Genomic DNA, 15,900 nt, shown 5'->3' on the forward strand with positions numbered 1-15,900 from the left:
CCGTAGTTTGAACTTTAATCTCATATTGCATTTCTGGATTAATAGTACTATGTAACTGATGAATCTTAAATTTGTACAAACAACCAAATAAACGAATGCATTTATAGTTGTTGGTTTAGAAAAACAAGATGTATTCATAAGTTACAAATTTGCGATCATCACTTCCATTTCAAAGGCCGTATGTAACATAGTTATTGTCTTGTCACCTATTTCAAGAATCAATTATTTATTACAAGAATACACTTAACATACATGAATAGACTAAGAGGCTTCAATTACCATTAGGTATCCAGTGCCAGTGGATTGTGTAAAGTGTTGAGTTATGATTTTTTTATGTAATAAATTTTGATGAAAAGTAACTGACATATAAAAAAGTACTTATTTTCATCTTTTAATTTAGCTTGTAAAAGAATCTTGTTTGCTTTTATGCCAGCAAGTAGTATGTTTTGCCACTATAAATTTTAAATTCATTTCAGGATCAGCCAACGTAGTTACTGGAGAAACTAAGAGCATTTTCAGCGCTGCTCGATCTGTAAGTTTTTGTTTATATTGTAGTTCTAAGTACGTATTAAATTATCTACATTTGAATGGTCGCCATTTCAAAGTAGAGTATTAAAGTATTACTATCCAAATCATAAAGATACTCACTCTCTCAATCTGAAAAAATACTTCACCTCTTTCACTTGAAAAATACTTTTTAAGAAATAGTTCTTGCTTACAATATATCCTTTGTAGTTCGTTAACACATGACCTAAACTATTCGACATTTCTCTATCAGCATGGTTAAGAGAAAAAAAGAGTCAAAGATAGATCCTAATACAGTAGAACCCCAGTTAACCGAAATCAGGTTAACGGAAAAAAAATAAAACTGAAAAATTGTTTATCCGAAACAGCTGTCCCCCTTTATTTCGGTTAACCGGGGTTCTATTGTACATATTTTAACAGGTTCTACTGTTATTGAAAGTAACTGGTTTTAATTGCATTTGTACACTTTAATTTTCTCAATGATTGGCCATGGTTTCTGACCTCATTTTAAAAACTCTTGTCCCTTTATTTTTTAAACTGACTTAATATAAAATTTAAAATGAAGTCATTATCAGTTGAACTACGCACATTACAGATATAGTATTTCATATCTGGATAGTTTTGGGATTTTTTCTTTCATAAAAGGAACTGATTGCTTTACTAGTTTTAAATTCCCTGACCTGTTGCAGTAGAGGTGGGCGCTATTTGAAGTAATAGGATAAATGATACTACTATGTCACCTATTACCTTGTCTGATCTGTTTCAACGAGCAAATTAAATGCCTGCCCCTTTGATAGTGTCTGCCTATTTACAGCGATCGGCTGAACGTACTGGCCGAGAAAGTAATACGTGACAAAATGTTGTATCATTTCACCTAATAACATCCCTGACTATTATCACAAAGTAACCATATTAATTTCCCATCTGTGTTGCAGTGGTGGCAGGTAGACAAGGTGTCTCCTATCAAGTTGTTTGACGAGAACAAGTCACTCAGTGGTCTAAACCTCCGCCACTTGATGTACCAACAGAACCGAGCGTCTTATGTGGCCGGACTCTTCGACACTGTCGTCAAACTCTGGTCGGCTGGCAAGATCAAACCTGTAGTTGATTCTACATGGGCTCTCGAGGATGTGAGTGAAAATTGTTCCTTCGATGGGATAAAATTTTATAATTCAATGAATCTATGAAACTCTTATTTAAACTAGCTAAGCGAAGTCACATGGCTCTTTTTACATTTCTCTTCATTCATTACAAACATAGTATTTACACTTTTAAATCCTAAAACTGTTTCACTCTTAAGTAACAACACAAATTCGAAAGCAAAAACTAGCCCGAAGCTATATTGCTATAGGTACATTATTAAATGCAACCACAAAATATGGAGGACTACCAAGCATTTTATGGCGGTGACACACTATCGATCTTTTCCCCGATCAAGACCCCGAACCGAGCAGGGAGAAGGGAGAAGGGAGGTAAAAATCTGCAAATTTTCAATCCGAACATTTCCCCGAACAAGACCAAGACCAGACAAGTTCTACCGAGCGCGACAAAGGGAGTTTAGAGAGAGATGGAGAGCGTGTGTGAGTGAGAGCGCAGAGGCAGTAATACTAAAACAGTAATAAAACATGAAATAACATGTTACAGAATAATAATTTCGATTGCCTTTAATAATATTTATGTTTATATTAATTTTGAAAGAATTAAAGTATAACATAAATTACTAAATTCAAGTTAAACATCATTGGTATCATTGATTTAACGGTTTCAACTTGTAAAATACATTTTCAACCTTGACCAAACAAACAACAACATTACAACATAAATGCCCATAATATATAACGGCAAAATATTACCCAACATTTATTTATTTTAGGAATTAAGGAGTTTAAATTCCATATTAAATTAGAACTATCAACGCTAGCGTAGGCGGCCGCTCGGTGCGGCGCTTGCGACGATGTACGGGGCAAAAAATATACCGTGACACACTATCGTACATCGGACCGATCTTTTCTTTGATCTTTCGCCAAAAAAACCTCCTCCAGAGCGCTCGTCACCCTGCTCGGCCTGATGTCTGGTTCGCCGTCTGGATCGGTGTACGGACCCGTGACACACTATCGAACATGCTCCCTTCGACCTCCCTTCTCCCTTCTCCCTGCTCGGTTCGGAGTCTTGTTCGGGGAAAAGATCGATAGTGTGTCACCGTCTTTAATGAGATAAATCATTCCGAAGACGGCAGGCAGTTACAATGGCCAAGCCATATACTGTCTATGGAGGAATGAGCAACGTAACAAGAAGTGCTTGAGCTTCTAGCTCAAACCACTATTAGCTGCAAAGCTGACGTTGCTTTCAGAATATTTCGGCAGTATATTTAGTCAAATAAAAATTTTAACACGTAGAATAATTGTGTTGTGTAATTTACTAACATCTAATACGAGGGCTATCCAGGTGAGTAGGTGGCTCAGTTGGTAGCGTCACAGACTTCGGGCCCAAGGCAGTGATGTCGTGGGTTCGGATCCTGATCACTGCCGCAAACATTTTATCAGTACAGTTCACCTTCGCACTGTACCGGCTCACCCCTTGCTTTGCTGGATACATTCCACGCACAAATATGTTGTCTATGTGGACGGGCAAATGCAAAATTAAAAGAGACCGCCAACCTCTTTAAAAAAGTAACAGATGTTTTGGCCTGGTACCGTAAGACAGTGGGCGGGACTAGCACAGACATCTTGGCATCAGAATTTTGCTACTTTCTGAAATTATTTTTCTCACATCATTTTATGTACTCAGGTGCCAGAAGCAATGCAGAAGATGCATGATCGCAAGAACGTTGGAAAGATTGTATTGGACCCGAGTCTAGAGCCTAAGCCTAAACCTGCAACTCCTGCCAAGGGGAAAGCCAAGAGCATTGATAAGGACGATAAGAAGAAATCTGAAGATGAGTCTAACGATTCCCCACCTCCATCAGCAGGTATATTTACAATTTCTTTAATCAAAGTTCTATCATAGGATAACTATACTCAGATTTGTCATCCTTACAAATCAGACGAAGAAAATTTTAACACATTCAGTACCAGGTCTTGCATAACCCTCATACAAAGGAGTGTGGCGGCTGGTAGAAAACAGTAAGTTTGAGTCTGCTGTCTGTAAGAGTGTGTTTTTGCCTAAATTTGTTTATTATAAAACAATCTAATAGATCTAATAGATTGTCCTCTTTTTTTAACCCAACAGTAAAGCACAAATCAGTTTATATTTATTTATTCATTAAGAAGTATATACATTATACAGCATTTGAATAGTGTACAACATTACTTATTAATATAAATTTAAAAAATACAACTCCTTAAATGTTTCTTTAAATAATCTAGTATTCTTCAGGGAGGTGAAAAAATTCTTCTAGAGAATAAATGGCCATGTGTATTAAGTTATGTTTTAGTTTCGTTTTAAATGTTGTTAGATTTTTGGAGTAGCGAAAATTTTACCCCCTGGGCGAAACTGACGTCGCAAACCAGGGGGTAAAAATCCGACTGCAAACTTTTGAGTTGCACAACATCAGTTAAATAGATTAAAGGTAGAATTAAACTTATATTTTCACGGTTGTGAATTTAATCAGAACACATCAAATTATAAAACCTATATAGTGTACAGGCCAAAATGGTAAAAATCCGGGCCATACTTCTACAGTTGATTAATCGCTAGTTAAATAAACAGGGGGTAAAATTCCGTTTTTATTGTGATTCTAATTTATCATGCTCAGTCTATTTTCATTAGACTTCCAAATCTGTGTGGGTAAAATTCTTTAGAGCGCTCAGGTTACTATGTTATAGTGATGTCAGCTTTGCCCAGGGGGTAAATTCCAGCGACCCAGATTTTTATGGTAATTTTAAAAATTTTTTAAAAACTACCAGCAAATTATGGGTTTTTTCATAATTTGTGCCTATTTCACAACGGATTATTTTCATTGTTTCGAGAAACAATGTTTACTTGCCTCCGTAAACATTTCTCTCGTGTGTTGCAAACGCACTTCGCGCTCCCGTTTAAGCGTTGAATGAGAATAGAATATTAACATGAAGCAACAGGTTAAGTCGTTGTATCAATACTCAAAGGCTGTGAAACGCTGCACCAGCTGATTGTAGTCATAGTATCTCTAAGTGTTGCCAACTTATTTTAAAACGTACATGTATTACATGCTTTATAAAAGCACACTGTTTTGTGTTGTTTGGTTGGAATATTGGAGTGTAAAATGAGTGCGGCAAATGTAAGTAAATGCAGCAATTAGCTGCTTTGCGTGCTATAATCAGTGCAAGGAAGCCTGCTTTGTCAGGTAAATGTAGAAGAATATTAATTCTCTATCAGTTTTAACCTTTTGTCTAGTACTTGATACTTAATAGCTGGTTTTCTCAACAGCAATATATTTGGTTTCAGATGGGAAGGAAAAAGAAGAAGAAAAGAAGTCGAGTTGAGGAGATACGGAGTAAAGTCGCAGCCTTACGCACCCAACTCTTTAATCACTTGGTTCCTTTCTTCAGCACTTTATTTTTCTCACTTTTGTATTCTGATTCACTGCCTTTTAGATTTCATAAGTTGGGAAATTAATTTACCAGTCATGTATGCATTTAGTCAAAACTATGTTTTTAGAAACATTGTACTTGTTTAATATGGAGAAGGAGATATTTTGTTAGCTATTTGCAGACTCTGTCACACTTAGTGTTTTTGAACTATCAGTCTGTAAGCTGGTAAATGGAACATATTAAACCATGGACCATTAATGGATAAGTTATCTGAACGTAGTATTATCGTTGTGATTCTTATCGCGTTTTAACCAAGATTTTCAATTTCTGTAAGAAAGTTTTATTGTAGAGTAGATTAGATTTATGTTGTACATTGTTTTAGTCGTATTACTGATATTTTTATACATAGTTAATCGAGTTCTTATATGTTTTGTTGGTTAATTATCATTAATATACAACTTTTAAAATATTGTTATCGAACGGTGACTCATTAGCATGTATTTCTCAAAATGTGTTCATAACTCAACCTAAAGTTCATTAAAAAGTTATAAAAAAAAACTGTTCAAAAGAGAAATATGTGTTAATTGGTACGTTCACCTTAGGATAAGTAAGATATAACTAATTTTGTTTGATTTATATATTTTATTATTGTCACTTAAGCCGATAAATGTAAATTGTAATGTATATAAGCTAAAAATTTCAAAGAAGATGCTTTTTAGGAAATTTTTAATTAACAGACTTTAAATATTGCTTAGCATATAGGAAAAGATTGTTTACACAATACTCAAAACTGCAAACCCTTGTATTATCGATTAACATTTTAATTAGGGATGATCCATTTTAAAACGATTTGTACACGGACCAAATAGTTCCTTTGTCACAAAAATATAATCACAATCATAATCTGAAAATTACTGCATCGACACATATTATTGGCTGTGAATCACAACTGTTTGAGATAGTTTGTAGAAATTTTTAAAATAACCGTCCTTTTTTTATACAGTAGCCAAACGTTCAACTACATAAGTTAAGATTTCTACATCTAATGCCTTCCATAACGGCCTTAGGTAGAAAATCATCCCATGCAAGAGATTAGAAAATGAAACTAGGGCTATAAAACCTAGTTTGTTATTTATTTTGTCAATGTTTTAGCTAAAACCAAAATTACGAATACCAACAAAATCTAGGTGAAAAGATGTAATTTTTCTAATAGCAAATGGTATTGTGTCCTATTATAACATAGATCTAGAAAAATCATGTTTTAATGTTTTGAAGTTTTTCTTAGCTAGTTGAATTAATACAATATATTTTAAAAACACAATCAGGTGAATATTTTTTAGAGGTGTATGAGAATATTAAATAACTATTTTTGTCAGTTTAAGTGCTGTCCGGTGCAACCGAGTTAACGTCTAACTTAGTATTAAGTATATTACCAAAGTCTCGTAACGTAGCTAACCAGTGAGTGTGTGGCGATATGTGTCTATCACAACTATCTATGTCGTTCAATCTAACCTGTATTCCATCTGCTTTGTCTGTATTCTATTTTAAACGTATTTTACGCTGTTTTATATTTGTGTACACGCATATTTAGTCAGAGCCGGATGAAGCAAGATCTTCGTAGCTGTTCCGTTGGTACGCTTTTGCGTGGGTGTGTGTATGGTTACAATATAAGGATCTCTGAAAATACAGGATACATGACCAAATAAAGTTTAATGTTTAATATTGATCGTTTTGTTTCAATTCACCTGACATCCCGTAAAAATTTGAAACTTCCGCATAAAAAGAAAAATTTGTTCCAGTTCTTTTTTAAAAATGTGGTTTAATTTTTCCTGGTTGACAAACTCATTTAAGTAGATGTGGCTCCCATACACAAAAGAGGAAAACAAATGGTATTTGGTACTATACAATTTTGTATTTATTTTTTATGTGAGGAATGATGAGTTGGTACGCTAAAAGTAACCAAGAAATGTATAAATACAGGGTGTTATAGATGTATATGTGTATAAAAGAATGCCGACATATTAAATAATAAATGCTTGGATACTATCATTGACTATAAACAGAATAGTTATGTGTATAGTCAATGATGCTATTCTAGGTAACTAAATTTTTTATACGTCAAATTGAAGCTAAAACAACTAAGTTTTGTTGAGGAAACTTTGACCTAGGTGCAGGGTGGTAGGCCGCTATTGCGTCTCACATATATAGTCAATGGTCTCACACACCCGACGCCAGTCACCAGTACAATGTTTATGGCGCAGAAAGCACAGTGTGTAATCTGTGGTTTACAGAGTTTTTATCGATTGCTAAATCAAACTAATTTTAATCTACTTGATAAAGAAACTTGAAGCTGTTTTAATGAGTTTCGTGGCACAGTAGTGTTTTGAATAGACATTCACCAGGCCGGCTAAGAACAAGTGATGACATAGTCGAATAAATCCGATAATTCTGCATCAGAAGCAAAAAAAAATCGATTGTCCAACAAAGTCTTCAGTTTAACATACCTAAATCAACACTTCAAGATGCTATTATGTAAAAGAGTCTTTGTGCCTAAAGAGATTCAGTTAAGACATCAGATATACCTGCCGATTGCACTAAGTGTACAGACTTAGCCAGTTTTACGCTCATATAAGATTGATGAAAATCTGAATTTTATTGAATAGTGTCAAAGTATGAGAAAAAACTGTCTTCTTTCCACTTCAATTTGACGTATAAATAATTTAATCATCTTGAATAGTCCCCGATCTATGAACATCTAAAATCCCGGTATTCTTTTATAAACACCCTGTACTTCTTTTCTTCTTAAAATCTTGATGGGTATGTCACACTTAGCACCTTCAAGTTTTGCTATCTTAGGAGTCCTTATGCCCTAAAATAAGCTATCCTAAAAAGTCAAGTTCTGTTTATATTCAACCATAAAAAGTTTAAGATTTAATTTTTAAAATCGTTATGTTACAATTGGTAAAATTGTCGGACCACATTTTGCAGGTACTGTACCATAAATTTAATTGTGCGCTGTATAAAGAAATATTATGATAATTTATTAAATAAGATACATCTTTCTTGCCACAAGCTTCTATCACAAGCAAGCTGCTGAACACAAAGGATAGCAAACAATAATTTTGAATTTAAGCTAAACCGAAAAAATTAACTACTGTAATCTAAACTACAAAATAATTTTGATCTTGATCAATTAAGAGTATAAATTATTTCTTAGGACTGATATTTAAGTTTTCAATTTCAAGATATAAATAAAGAATGTTTAACTGACAAAGGAAATTACTATTCAAACTTTCAAAGTTTCCCCTAAAGAACAATCAAGAGTTAAAACTGGCACAAGATACACAAGACTGTACATTTTAACAAGCTTAAGCCGGGTTTTCCTAGGCGCGGAAGTGGAGAGAGGACTCCACTTCTCTTAGGTAATTTAATGTTACCGTTTTCCTAGAAGCGGAACCATGTTAATCTCTATTCCGCACCTAGGAAAACCCAGCATTACCTAAATGGTAAAGAGCAGCAAATTTGAATAGGTCAGTGTAAAGTTTAGCGTTTCTTTAGCCAGTTTGGACTCTTCCCCATTCAGGTAAGCCTGCTATCCTCACTAAAAATCCTAATAACCTAGGTTATTGTGCACAAAGTTACTTAACTACAAACTAAATATTCCTTCTACAAAGATTGAGTTTCAGGAAAAGAATGGTAAACTTAAAAATCTAACTTTTTCTATTATAATAGTTCTCTCCTTTCAAATATGGTACAGTATTAGGTTAGTTTTTTTTTTTTTTTTTACTAGGGCATCATTTCATAAAAGCAATGTTACTGAGTGTGAAAATCTTGAACCCTTTGTGATTGAAAACCTTCTGATGGGACTTATTCTTTCAGTAGGCCAGCTATACTATCCAGACTTTTGCACAGCAGTTAGGATAATTTTTACATCAGATTCTCTATATTGTATATTGGACCACAAAGGGTTAATAAAATCACTACGGTATTAAAAAAGTTCGAGGTAGTAAATAACAAAACATGTATTTTAAAAGTTATTTTATTAAAATAAAATCTATTTCTTAGCGGTCTTTCGCTGTGCCATTCTCTGTTCGCGGGCTGCCTTGCGTTCTTCGAACCGCTTGATCTGAGCAGCTGGTTTCAGGTTGTTCTTCTTGGCAAACCTGAGGTTTCTCAGGAACTTAGGGTCGACCTGCAAAATGTGCAAGTTTTCATTACAGTTGGCTCTCAAAACCACAGGACCGACCCAGGTGATTATTATAAAAATGTGCCAATTTCTGGGATTAACATTGGTTTACTTTTTTGTTGTTGTAGTTAATATCTCGTTTCCTTTGACCTGGTAGATTTGTACTTTTATTTTTGGGGATTGACTTCAATGACTGAATTGGCAGCTCACACTACTAAACACCACACTAATCATCACGCTAAAAGCAACATTGGTGGCTCACGCGGTGACTTACTGACATCATCGCCTGCGTTCTCACAAACCACAAACCCAAACAGCTTTAACCTTTGTCTGGTTCTTATAAGGGCACTTGGATTGATCCTATTCTAACGAAAAACAAACAATTAGCCTAAAATGCTTGTTTTGTAGAATATCAGGAATGTTAATAACTCATCTACTCATGCGTGATTTTGGTACAGTAGAGTAATCTCTTAGAGCTTTATAGAACACATAAGACACGGAAAGTGTCCAAATGCCTATAGAGACCTGTGCGAAAGAGTTGCCTCATGGCCAGGCCAATGGGTTAACATTTAGTGGTGGAAAATTCTACTTACACCCTGTGTAGACTCATGCCTGAAGCGTTTTGGTTTCTTGATACCATTGCGGTGGGCTTTGCGATCTAAAAAATAGTTTGTAATTAACAAGATATCTAAAAAGTTTTACTTTAATTTTAAACTCAATACTTAGCACTCAATAGGAGAATCTCGTCAGAATAGTTGCAGGTTTTCCAGTGAAAAATGTTTAGGTAAAGTCGTACTGTTTGTAAAAACAAAATATATTAATTGAAGATTAGATTATTTGTAAAAATTTAAAGTCAACCCTTTGCAATGGTTATGATACACTTGTCTGAAAAGAAACTCCTACGGTTCACAAGACCTACTCGTCATGACCCAACCCAGTAGGTAGTGGAATTTGCAGACGAACCAGTAAACTTCACAGATTTAGGATTGTACACAGCTCATTGTTCACTAGTTGCTCGATTTTTTCCGGCTCTATATATAAATTAGAAAATCCTCATTATAATGTAATATAATTGTAGGCATAAACTTACTCTGGTTATGATTGGTGTGGTTCTTTGACTTGGCCATGTTTTCCTTTCTAAAGTCCTAAAACAAAGAAATAACATATTTAGATAACCCTGAAAGATATGAATCAATTTCATTGATAGAGGGTTTATTCCTCATTAGCCTAAACAAAAACAATGAATCCTATATTCTAATTCGAGCAATGACTGATTGTCAGTCTGTGTGTGTGTATATATCTCGAAATCCGGCGGAAGGATTTTGACTAACTTTTGGAATTAAGGACTTTACTTATACAGCCCGAAAAACGTGATTGGCGACAGCCACTACCTCAGGAAAATTCTTATTTCACTACACAACTCATTGGAAAATTAAAAAATTTGACATTGGCCTTACGTTTTTCTAAATAGGTAACTATTTGGATTGAACAAAAATAACAAGGAAACGGTAAACACAGGACATGTAACATGTGATCATCACAAGCCATCCACAGTATACATTACAAAATGCAGTACAAAGGGAAAACATCAGTTGTAGGCCTAACTATTGAGCAAAGATTACACTGAGGGTTACTCAATATGGGGGAAAATACAGTACTTTCCTGTTAAGGGAACATGCATTATTATCGATGATTTCTTTTCGATTTATCGATATTTTTGTTTTTGTTTATGATCTATATTCCATCTGTTTTAATATCTTCAAACGCAATTAAATTACAGACAGACAGACATAGCAAATATGTCTAAGTTATACTTGGTTCAATAACCGAGTTGCTGAGTTAGTTATAGCTTGTATTAGAGTATTGGATTAAGAAATTAAACTATTCATTCTTAACTAACCGAATTTAACATGTTCGCTGCTACGGACATTGCGGAACGTCACAGTTCATTGTTGTTTAACATTTTCATGGATCAGCCAGCTTGTCACAAGCGTCCTATATTTCGTTGCAGCTCGTGGGGACGTACTTTTCTGACAATAAAAATATATAGTTTCTCAAAATCACCACCAGAGTCGTTTAGAACAAGGCTTTGTCCCACCTCTTTCCTGATCTATCAGAATCACTTAGTAGGCCTACTATGTCCAAAGCCTTTTATTGCAGAACATTGCCATACAGTATAACTACTGTTGTTTTTACTGTAATTCAGTGTATTGGTGGCAATGTTACGCAGCGGCGAGCATTAGTTCAGCTCCTGGCGCCGTCCCAGCATCTAGCGGTCAGCAGCGAACGTGTTAACTAACCAAACTTGCTGTAGGCTAAGTTACCGTTTCAAAATTCCGTTTGATAACAGAAAAGACATATGGGGAATAGGCTATCAAACGGAATTTTGAAATGTTACAGCAAGTTTGGTTAGTTTAGAACAGTTTCATTTCAATACAAATTTTTTTATTGTTTGTTGATACGGAACAATATTTATTTATCGTAGTTGTCAGCTGGTAAGATAAGTTTCAGTTTGTTAATATCAATATATCTACAAGAAATCATTGATAATAATAATGTTCCCTTTAAAAGGAAATTAGGCTACCGAAAATAGGTATGATCAAATACTGATTAGCCTATTTTACTTTAGCTGTCTGCCACCAAAACTTAACCCCTAAGTAGGCCTACTATGACAATTTATTTTTCAAAAAACTTTAATATACCTACTTAGTATTGAAATAAATATTATAAAATATTATATTTTATTTGAAGTACCGGTACCGGTAAATAAGAATTTAAACAAACATTTTCAATCAACTGTTTTAAATTGATCAAATGTCTAAATGATGTTTAAATCCAAAGATATGCTATTCTATTACTGTATTTAAACGAGTAGTTTTAGCATTGATTTTTAATGCAATTAAACATTGTATAAGTTATTGTTATAAAATATACAAATATTGTTATGAATATACTGTACAAGGGTTGATGAGTGTTTTGTGTTGGTGACGTTTTAGTGCAAATGCCGTCAACTCAATGTTTTACTATTATGGTGACAGAGTATATTTAACAATTTGTATGCACTCTTTTTTATAATTTACATAATATGGACAGCTGCATTCAGTTGAATTAGTATTAGGCCTATAGCTAATTGTATTAAGCTACAATAAGTTAGGCCTAAGTTAATCTTGAAGGTTAAGAATAAATGCTTGAATCAGACTCATCTGCCTCAGCACTTGAGTTTACGTCCTACATTTACTCACATACTGCAGTTTGATTAATGTCAGGTTTAGTTTAGAACAGTTCTATTATAATCAGCTGGGGAGTAGTTAATGGTAAATGTAAGACGTAAACTAAAGTGCAACCTAAAAAAAATTACCGTTCCGTTCTGAAATGAAATGATTTTTATTGTCGTTAAACTCAAATACAGGCATTGGCAACCGTCACAATCTAATCTTGTTTACACTAACAAATGAAGTTCTTAGTACTATAAAAACAATTAGGTACAAATTAAAAACTCTTTAAGTTGTCTCTTAGATTTACGAAAGTCCATTTCACTCATGAGAGCATTTGGGATGGCATTAAAAAAATGACAGAATTGTAAAACATATGATTTAAAATACCCCCGCCGCAGCAAACCTGCAGACTAAGCGAATTTCAACTTGTCTGATTACATTTTTACTAAAATATTTCCATAAATGAGACATATTTATTCACAATTTAAATAACATTAGATATAACCAGAGCTTAGGTTTGCTGCTACGGGGAAGGTAAAAAGTGTTTTTTGACCATATGTCAATAGTATAAAATGAAATAAATAAATTTGCCAAATTTTATCAACATATACCCATAAACAAGTAAACTACAACAGTTTTCATTTTCTCCATAAGAACAACATGGGAATTTTAAATTACACTTTTTTTTAATTTTGTCCGTGACTGTTAGGCATAAAACAGCGCTTCAATAAATTATTTCTTTTTTAAGCTCTACAAAGTGGTTGAGAAAGAAATTGCAAACATTTTTAATTTTAGGGTTAAAAATGGGAAAACCCCATTTTTACCCCATAAAACCCCCCATAAACCCCTGTTCCCATGGTCCGATTATGCTGGTTCGCGAACTCGTTCGAATAAACGTAGGTTTACACGTTTGTACCAAATTTCATCAAAATCGGATCATATTTGCTCGAGTTATCGCGCTAACGGACACATATATAAATATATATATGAATTTGAACGGATGGTGTTTTTGGCTTCTGGGGACCTCAAAACATAAAAGAAAATCGGTCCCGAGTCTAGGTCTTACCATGAGACCTACGGTAATAGCTTATTCCCTATATGGGAAATTCGCTAAAAATGAAGTTTTGTATATGGGGATGTTCTTAGATCTTGTTTTATACATGAATTTGGTAAGATGCTGAGTTTTTCTTAAGGAAAAGCAGTGTATGAAAAATGTACCTAAATACACGGAAAAGTGAGAAGACCTTTTTCGGAAAAAAGCGCTTGCATGATTGTTTTGGCTTGAGATGACCTAAGACTCTGATAGCTTTCTTCTGCATCCTAAAGATTTGTTTGGTGTGAACGTTTTCAGGAACCCCAAATGCCAACGGCATAGGCTTAGGACAAATGTGGATATATGAGGGCAAAATATTACAGTTAGCAAAACATCTCTGCTCATAAATTTTGAAAGTCTGCAAAGAACAAATAGTGAAGATCCTAACTTTGCAGTCACACAATCAGTAACTTAGGTATGAGAGAAATAGTTCAGATTCCTATCGATAGAAATGCCTAGAAATTTTACATAATGATTGGATTCTACCACCACGTTATCTACATGCAAACTGATTTCCTCAAAAAGGTGAGATGAAATCCTAAAATCAACTAAGTTAAACTAGTCTTTTTTGCATTTTCAATTAGGCCTAGATTGTTGTCTAAAAACCATTGAAGAACGGCATTTGGCTCAAGAAACGCTTTAATCTCTTTAAAGTTCTTCCGACATTTATCCTTAACAAACAATGATGTATCATCAGCAAACAAAAATATCTCAGCATCAGACACGCTTTTTGGAATATCATTTATTAATATGATGAATAATAGGGGCCCTAAAATTGAACCCTGGGGTACACCTCCCTTTACCTATTTCACATTAGAGCTACATTTCGTCAATATCCCACATTTTTCTATCGAGAATTCAACGTTCTGACGACGTCCATCTAGAAAGGAGAGCTGCAAAACCATTTGTTGGCTATCCCTCTAACACCAATTTCTTCGAGTTTTTCTGGAAGCATTTCATGAGAAACCATGTCAAAAGCCTTTTGAAGATCAAAGAAAACGCCTGCAGCTGATTCTCCTTTATCCAAGGATTCAACTATTCTGTTGGTTAAAGCAAACATTGCATCAACCGTGGATTTATTCTTGATGAAACAAAACAGATTTGAAAACAAAGTGTCATTTTGAAGGATAGAAGACCACAATCTGATCAACACAGCCTTCTCAAAAACCTTAGAAAAGGTTGACATGATAGAAATTGGTCTGAAATCATCAAGTTCGTCCATTTTCCCCTCTTTTTTTTGTAGGCCTAACGGTTTTACTGTTGAATGATGCAAGAAGTCGGGAAACTCCCCATTTTCAAAAGAATAATTAAATAAGATGAACAAGAGGGCAAAGAAAAATATGGGAACACGATTTAAGAAGTTTTGAAGAGATGTTGTTGACTCCTGAGGATGACTTTGATTTTAAGGATTCATCACGTCGGCCACTTCTGTTGATGAAACTGGAGTAAGGAAAAAAGAGGAATGTCTGATTTGGGGGCCATCAACAAACACTCTGGCTTCTGATTTATTGTGTACGTTGTGTACCTTGATAAAGAAGTCATTGAACATTGAACAGATCTGAAATCAACTTTGAATCTCTTACGGTTGAGCCATCTTTATTTTTGACGCACTTGACAATAAGCCCTGGTGATCTCTTTGTATTCCTGTGTTCATTTAAAAATTGCCAAGCTGTTTTCGATTTATTTGAAGAAAGGTTAAGCCTATCAAGAACTGTCGATGACTTAGTAGGCCTACGCCTAATTTCTAGGGTTAGATACAACTTTAACCTCAGGATGCAAACAAAAATTTCCAAAGTAGCTTTTGAAAGTACAGATAGGCTAAGAATTATATACATATTTAGGACACATAAAGGTAGAACACCTTGAGTGAAAGTTAATGCCAAAAGTGTTAAGTTGAGCCTACAACTGAAAATAACCTAGACTAAGACTAGGGACTTAAAGACCTACCAGAACTTTATACTCGGTCCCATCAACCTAAATCTAAATATTCAAAACGTATAATCATGGCGGGGTTTACATTTTAAACCAACTTTTTGCATACGTTCCTAAAGAATATAATGGATTACTATGGATAATAATATCTCAATACTTACAAGATAACCTCAAGAGAAATTGACCGATTAAACAGGAAATGTGCAGCAGTCGAGCAGTCTACAAGGAAGAACAAGAAGAAAACATACACAATAATAATTTCACCAAATTCACCGTCACCATCCAGGGCTAGAGATATACTGTCACCATCACCGTACCTGGAATAGTTGTAGCATAGATTAAACATACACCCCTCAAGAGGAGTATGTTTAATCTATGGTTATAGGCTGAGTGACATAGGGATATTTTCATGACGTCATATACGATTTGGAAACATTCGGC

The 15,900-nt window shown here is 34.5% G+C and overlaps 2 protein-coding genes across 3 annotated transcripts in view; one reads left to right on the forward strand and one right to left on the reverse strand.

The window, feature by feature from the left end:
- Positions 1-6,759, forward strand: part of LOC128996943 (synaptic vesicle membrane protein VAT-1 homolog-like) — a 59,256-nt gene extending 52,497 nt beyond the window's left edge. The window contains exons 6-9 of the mRNA XM_054422485.1: positions 477-532; positions 1,461-1,655; positions 3,313-3,493; positions 4,948-6,759. Coding sequence (XP_054278460.1) covers positions 477-532; positions 1,461-1,655; positions 3,313-3,493; positions 4,948-4,985 — 470 coding nt within the window. The 3' untranslated portion in view covers positions 4,986-6,759. The remainder of the gene's footprint in view (positions 1-476; positions 533-1,460; positions 1,656-3,312; positions 3,494-4,947) is intronic.
- A 2,297-nt stretch (positions 6,760-9,056) lies between these two features.
- On the reverse strand, positions 9,057-15,739 carry LOC128996815 (uncharacterized). 2 transcript variants are annotated; one of them, XM_054422296.1, is made up of 4 exons: positions 15,621-15,739; positions 10,310-10,364; positions 9,813-9,877; positions 9,057-9,225 (listed from the first exon to the last, which is right to left on the reverse strand). In XM_054422296.1, the coding sequence occupies exons 2-4, from the start codon at positions 10,344-10,346 to the stop codon at positions 9,088-9,090; spliced, it is 240 nt and encodes a 79-aa protein (XP_054278271.1). In that variant the 5' UTR covers positions 10,347-10,364; positions 15,621-15,739; the 3' UTR covers positions 9,057-9,087. The 2 variants fall into 2 exon arrangements, with proteins under 2 accessions (XP_054278271.1, XP_054278272.1); XM_054422297.1 differs by lacking the exon at positions 15,621-15,739 and adding an exon at positions 15,475-15,556.
- Positions 15,740-15,900: the final 161 nt, after the last annotated feature.

The sequence above is a fragment of the Macrosteles quadrilineatus genome, unplaced genomic scaffold (genome assembly GCF_028750875.1).
Source record: "Macrosteles quadrilineatus isolate MER2022 unplaced genomic scaffold, UCM_ALF_1.0 Scaffold_6__1_contigs__length_79288215, whole genome shotgun sequence".
Lineage (NCBI taxonomy): Eukaryota > Metazoa > Arthropoda > Insecta > Hemiptera > Cicadellidae > Macrosteles > Macrosteles quadrilineatus.

Bases quoted from the DNA above. Each gene is read 5' to 3' on its own strand.
- LOC128996815 (XM_054422296.1), bottom strand. From the start codon at position 10,346: ATGGCCAAGTCAAAGAACCACACCAATCATAACCAGA. The intron at 9,878-10,309 runs GTAAGTTTATGC...ACTATTTTTTAG, and splicing joins CCACACCAATCATAACCAGA to ATCGCAAAGCCCACCGCAAT. The intron at 9,226-9,812 runs GTAAGTAGAATT...CACATTTTGCAG, and splicing joins GGCATGAGTCTACACAGGGT to GTCGACCCTAAGTTCCTGAG.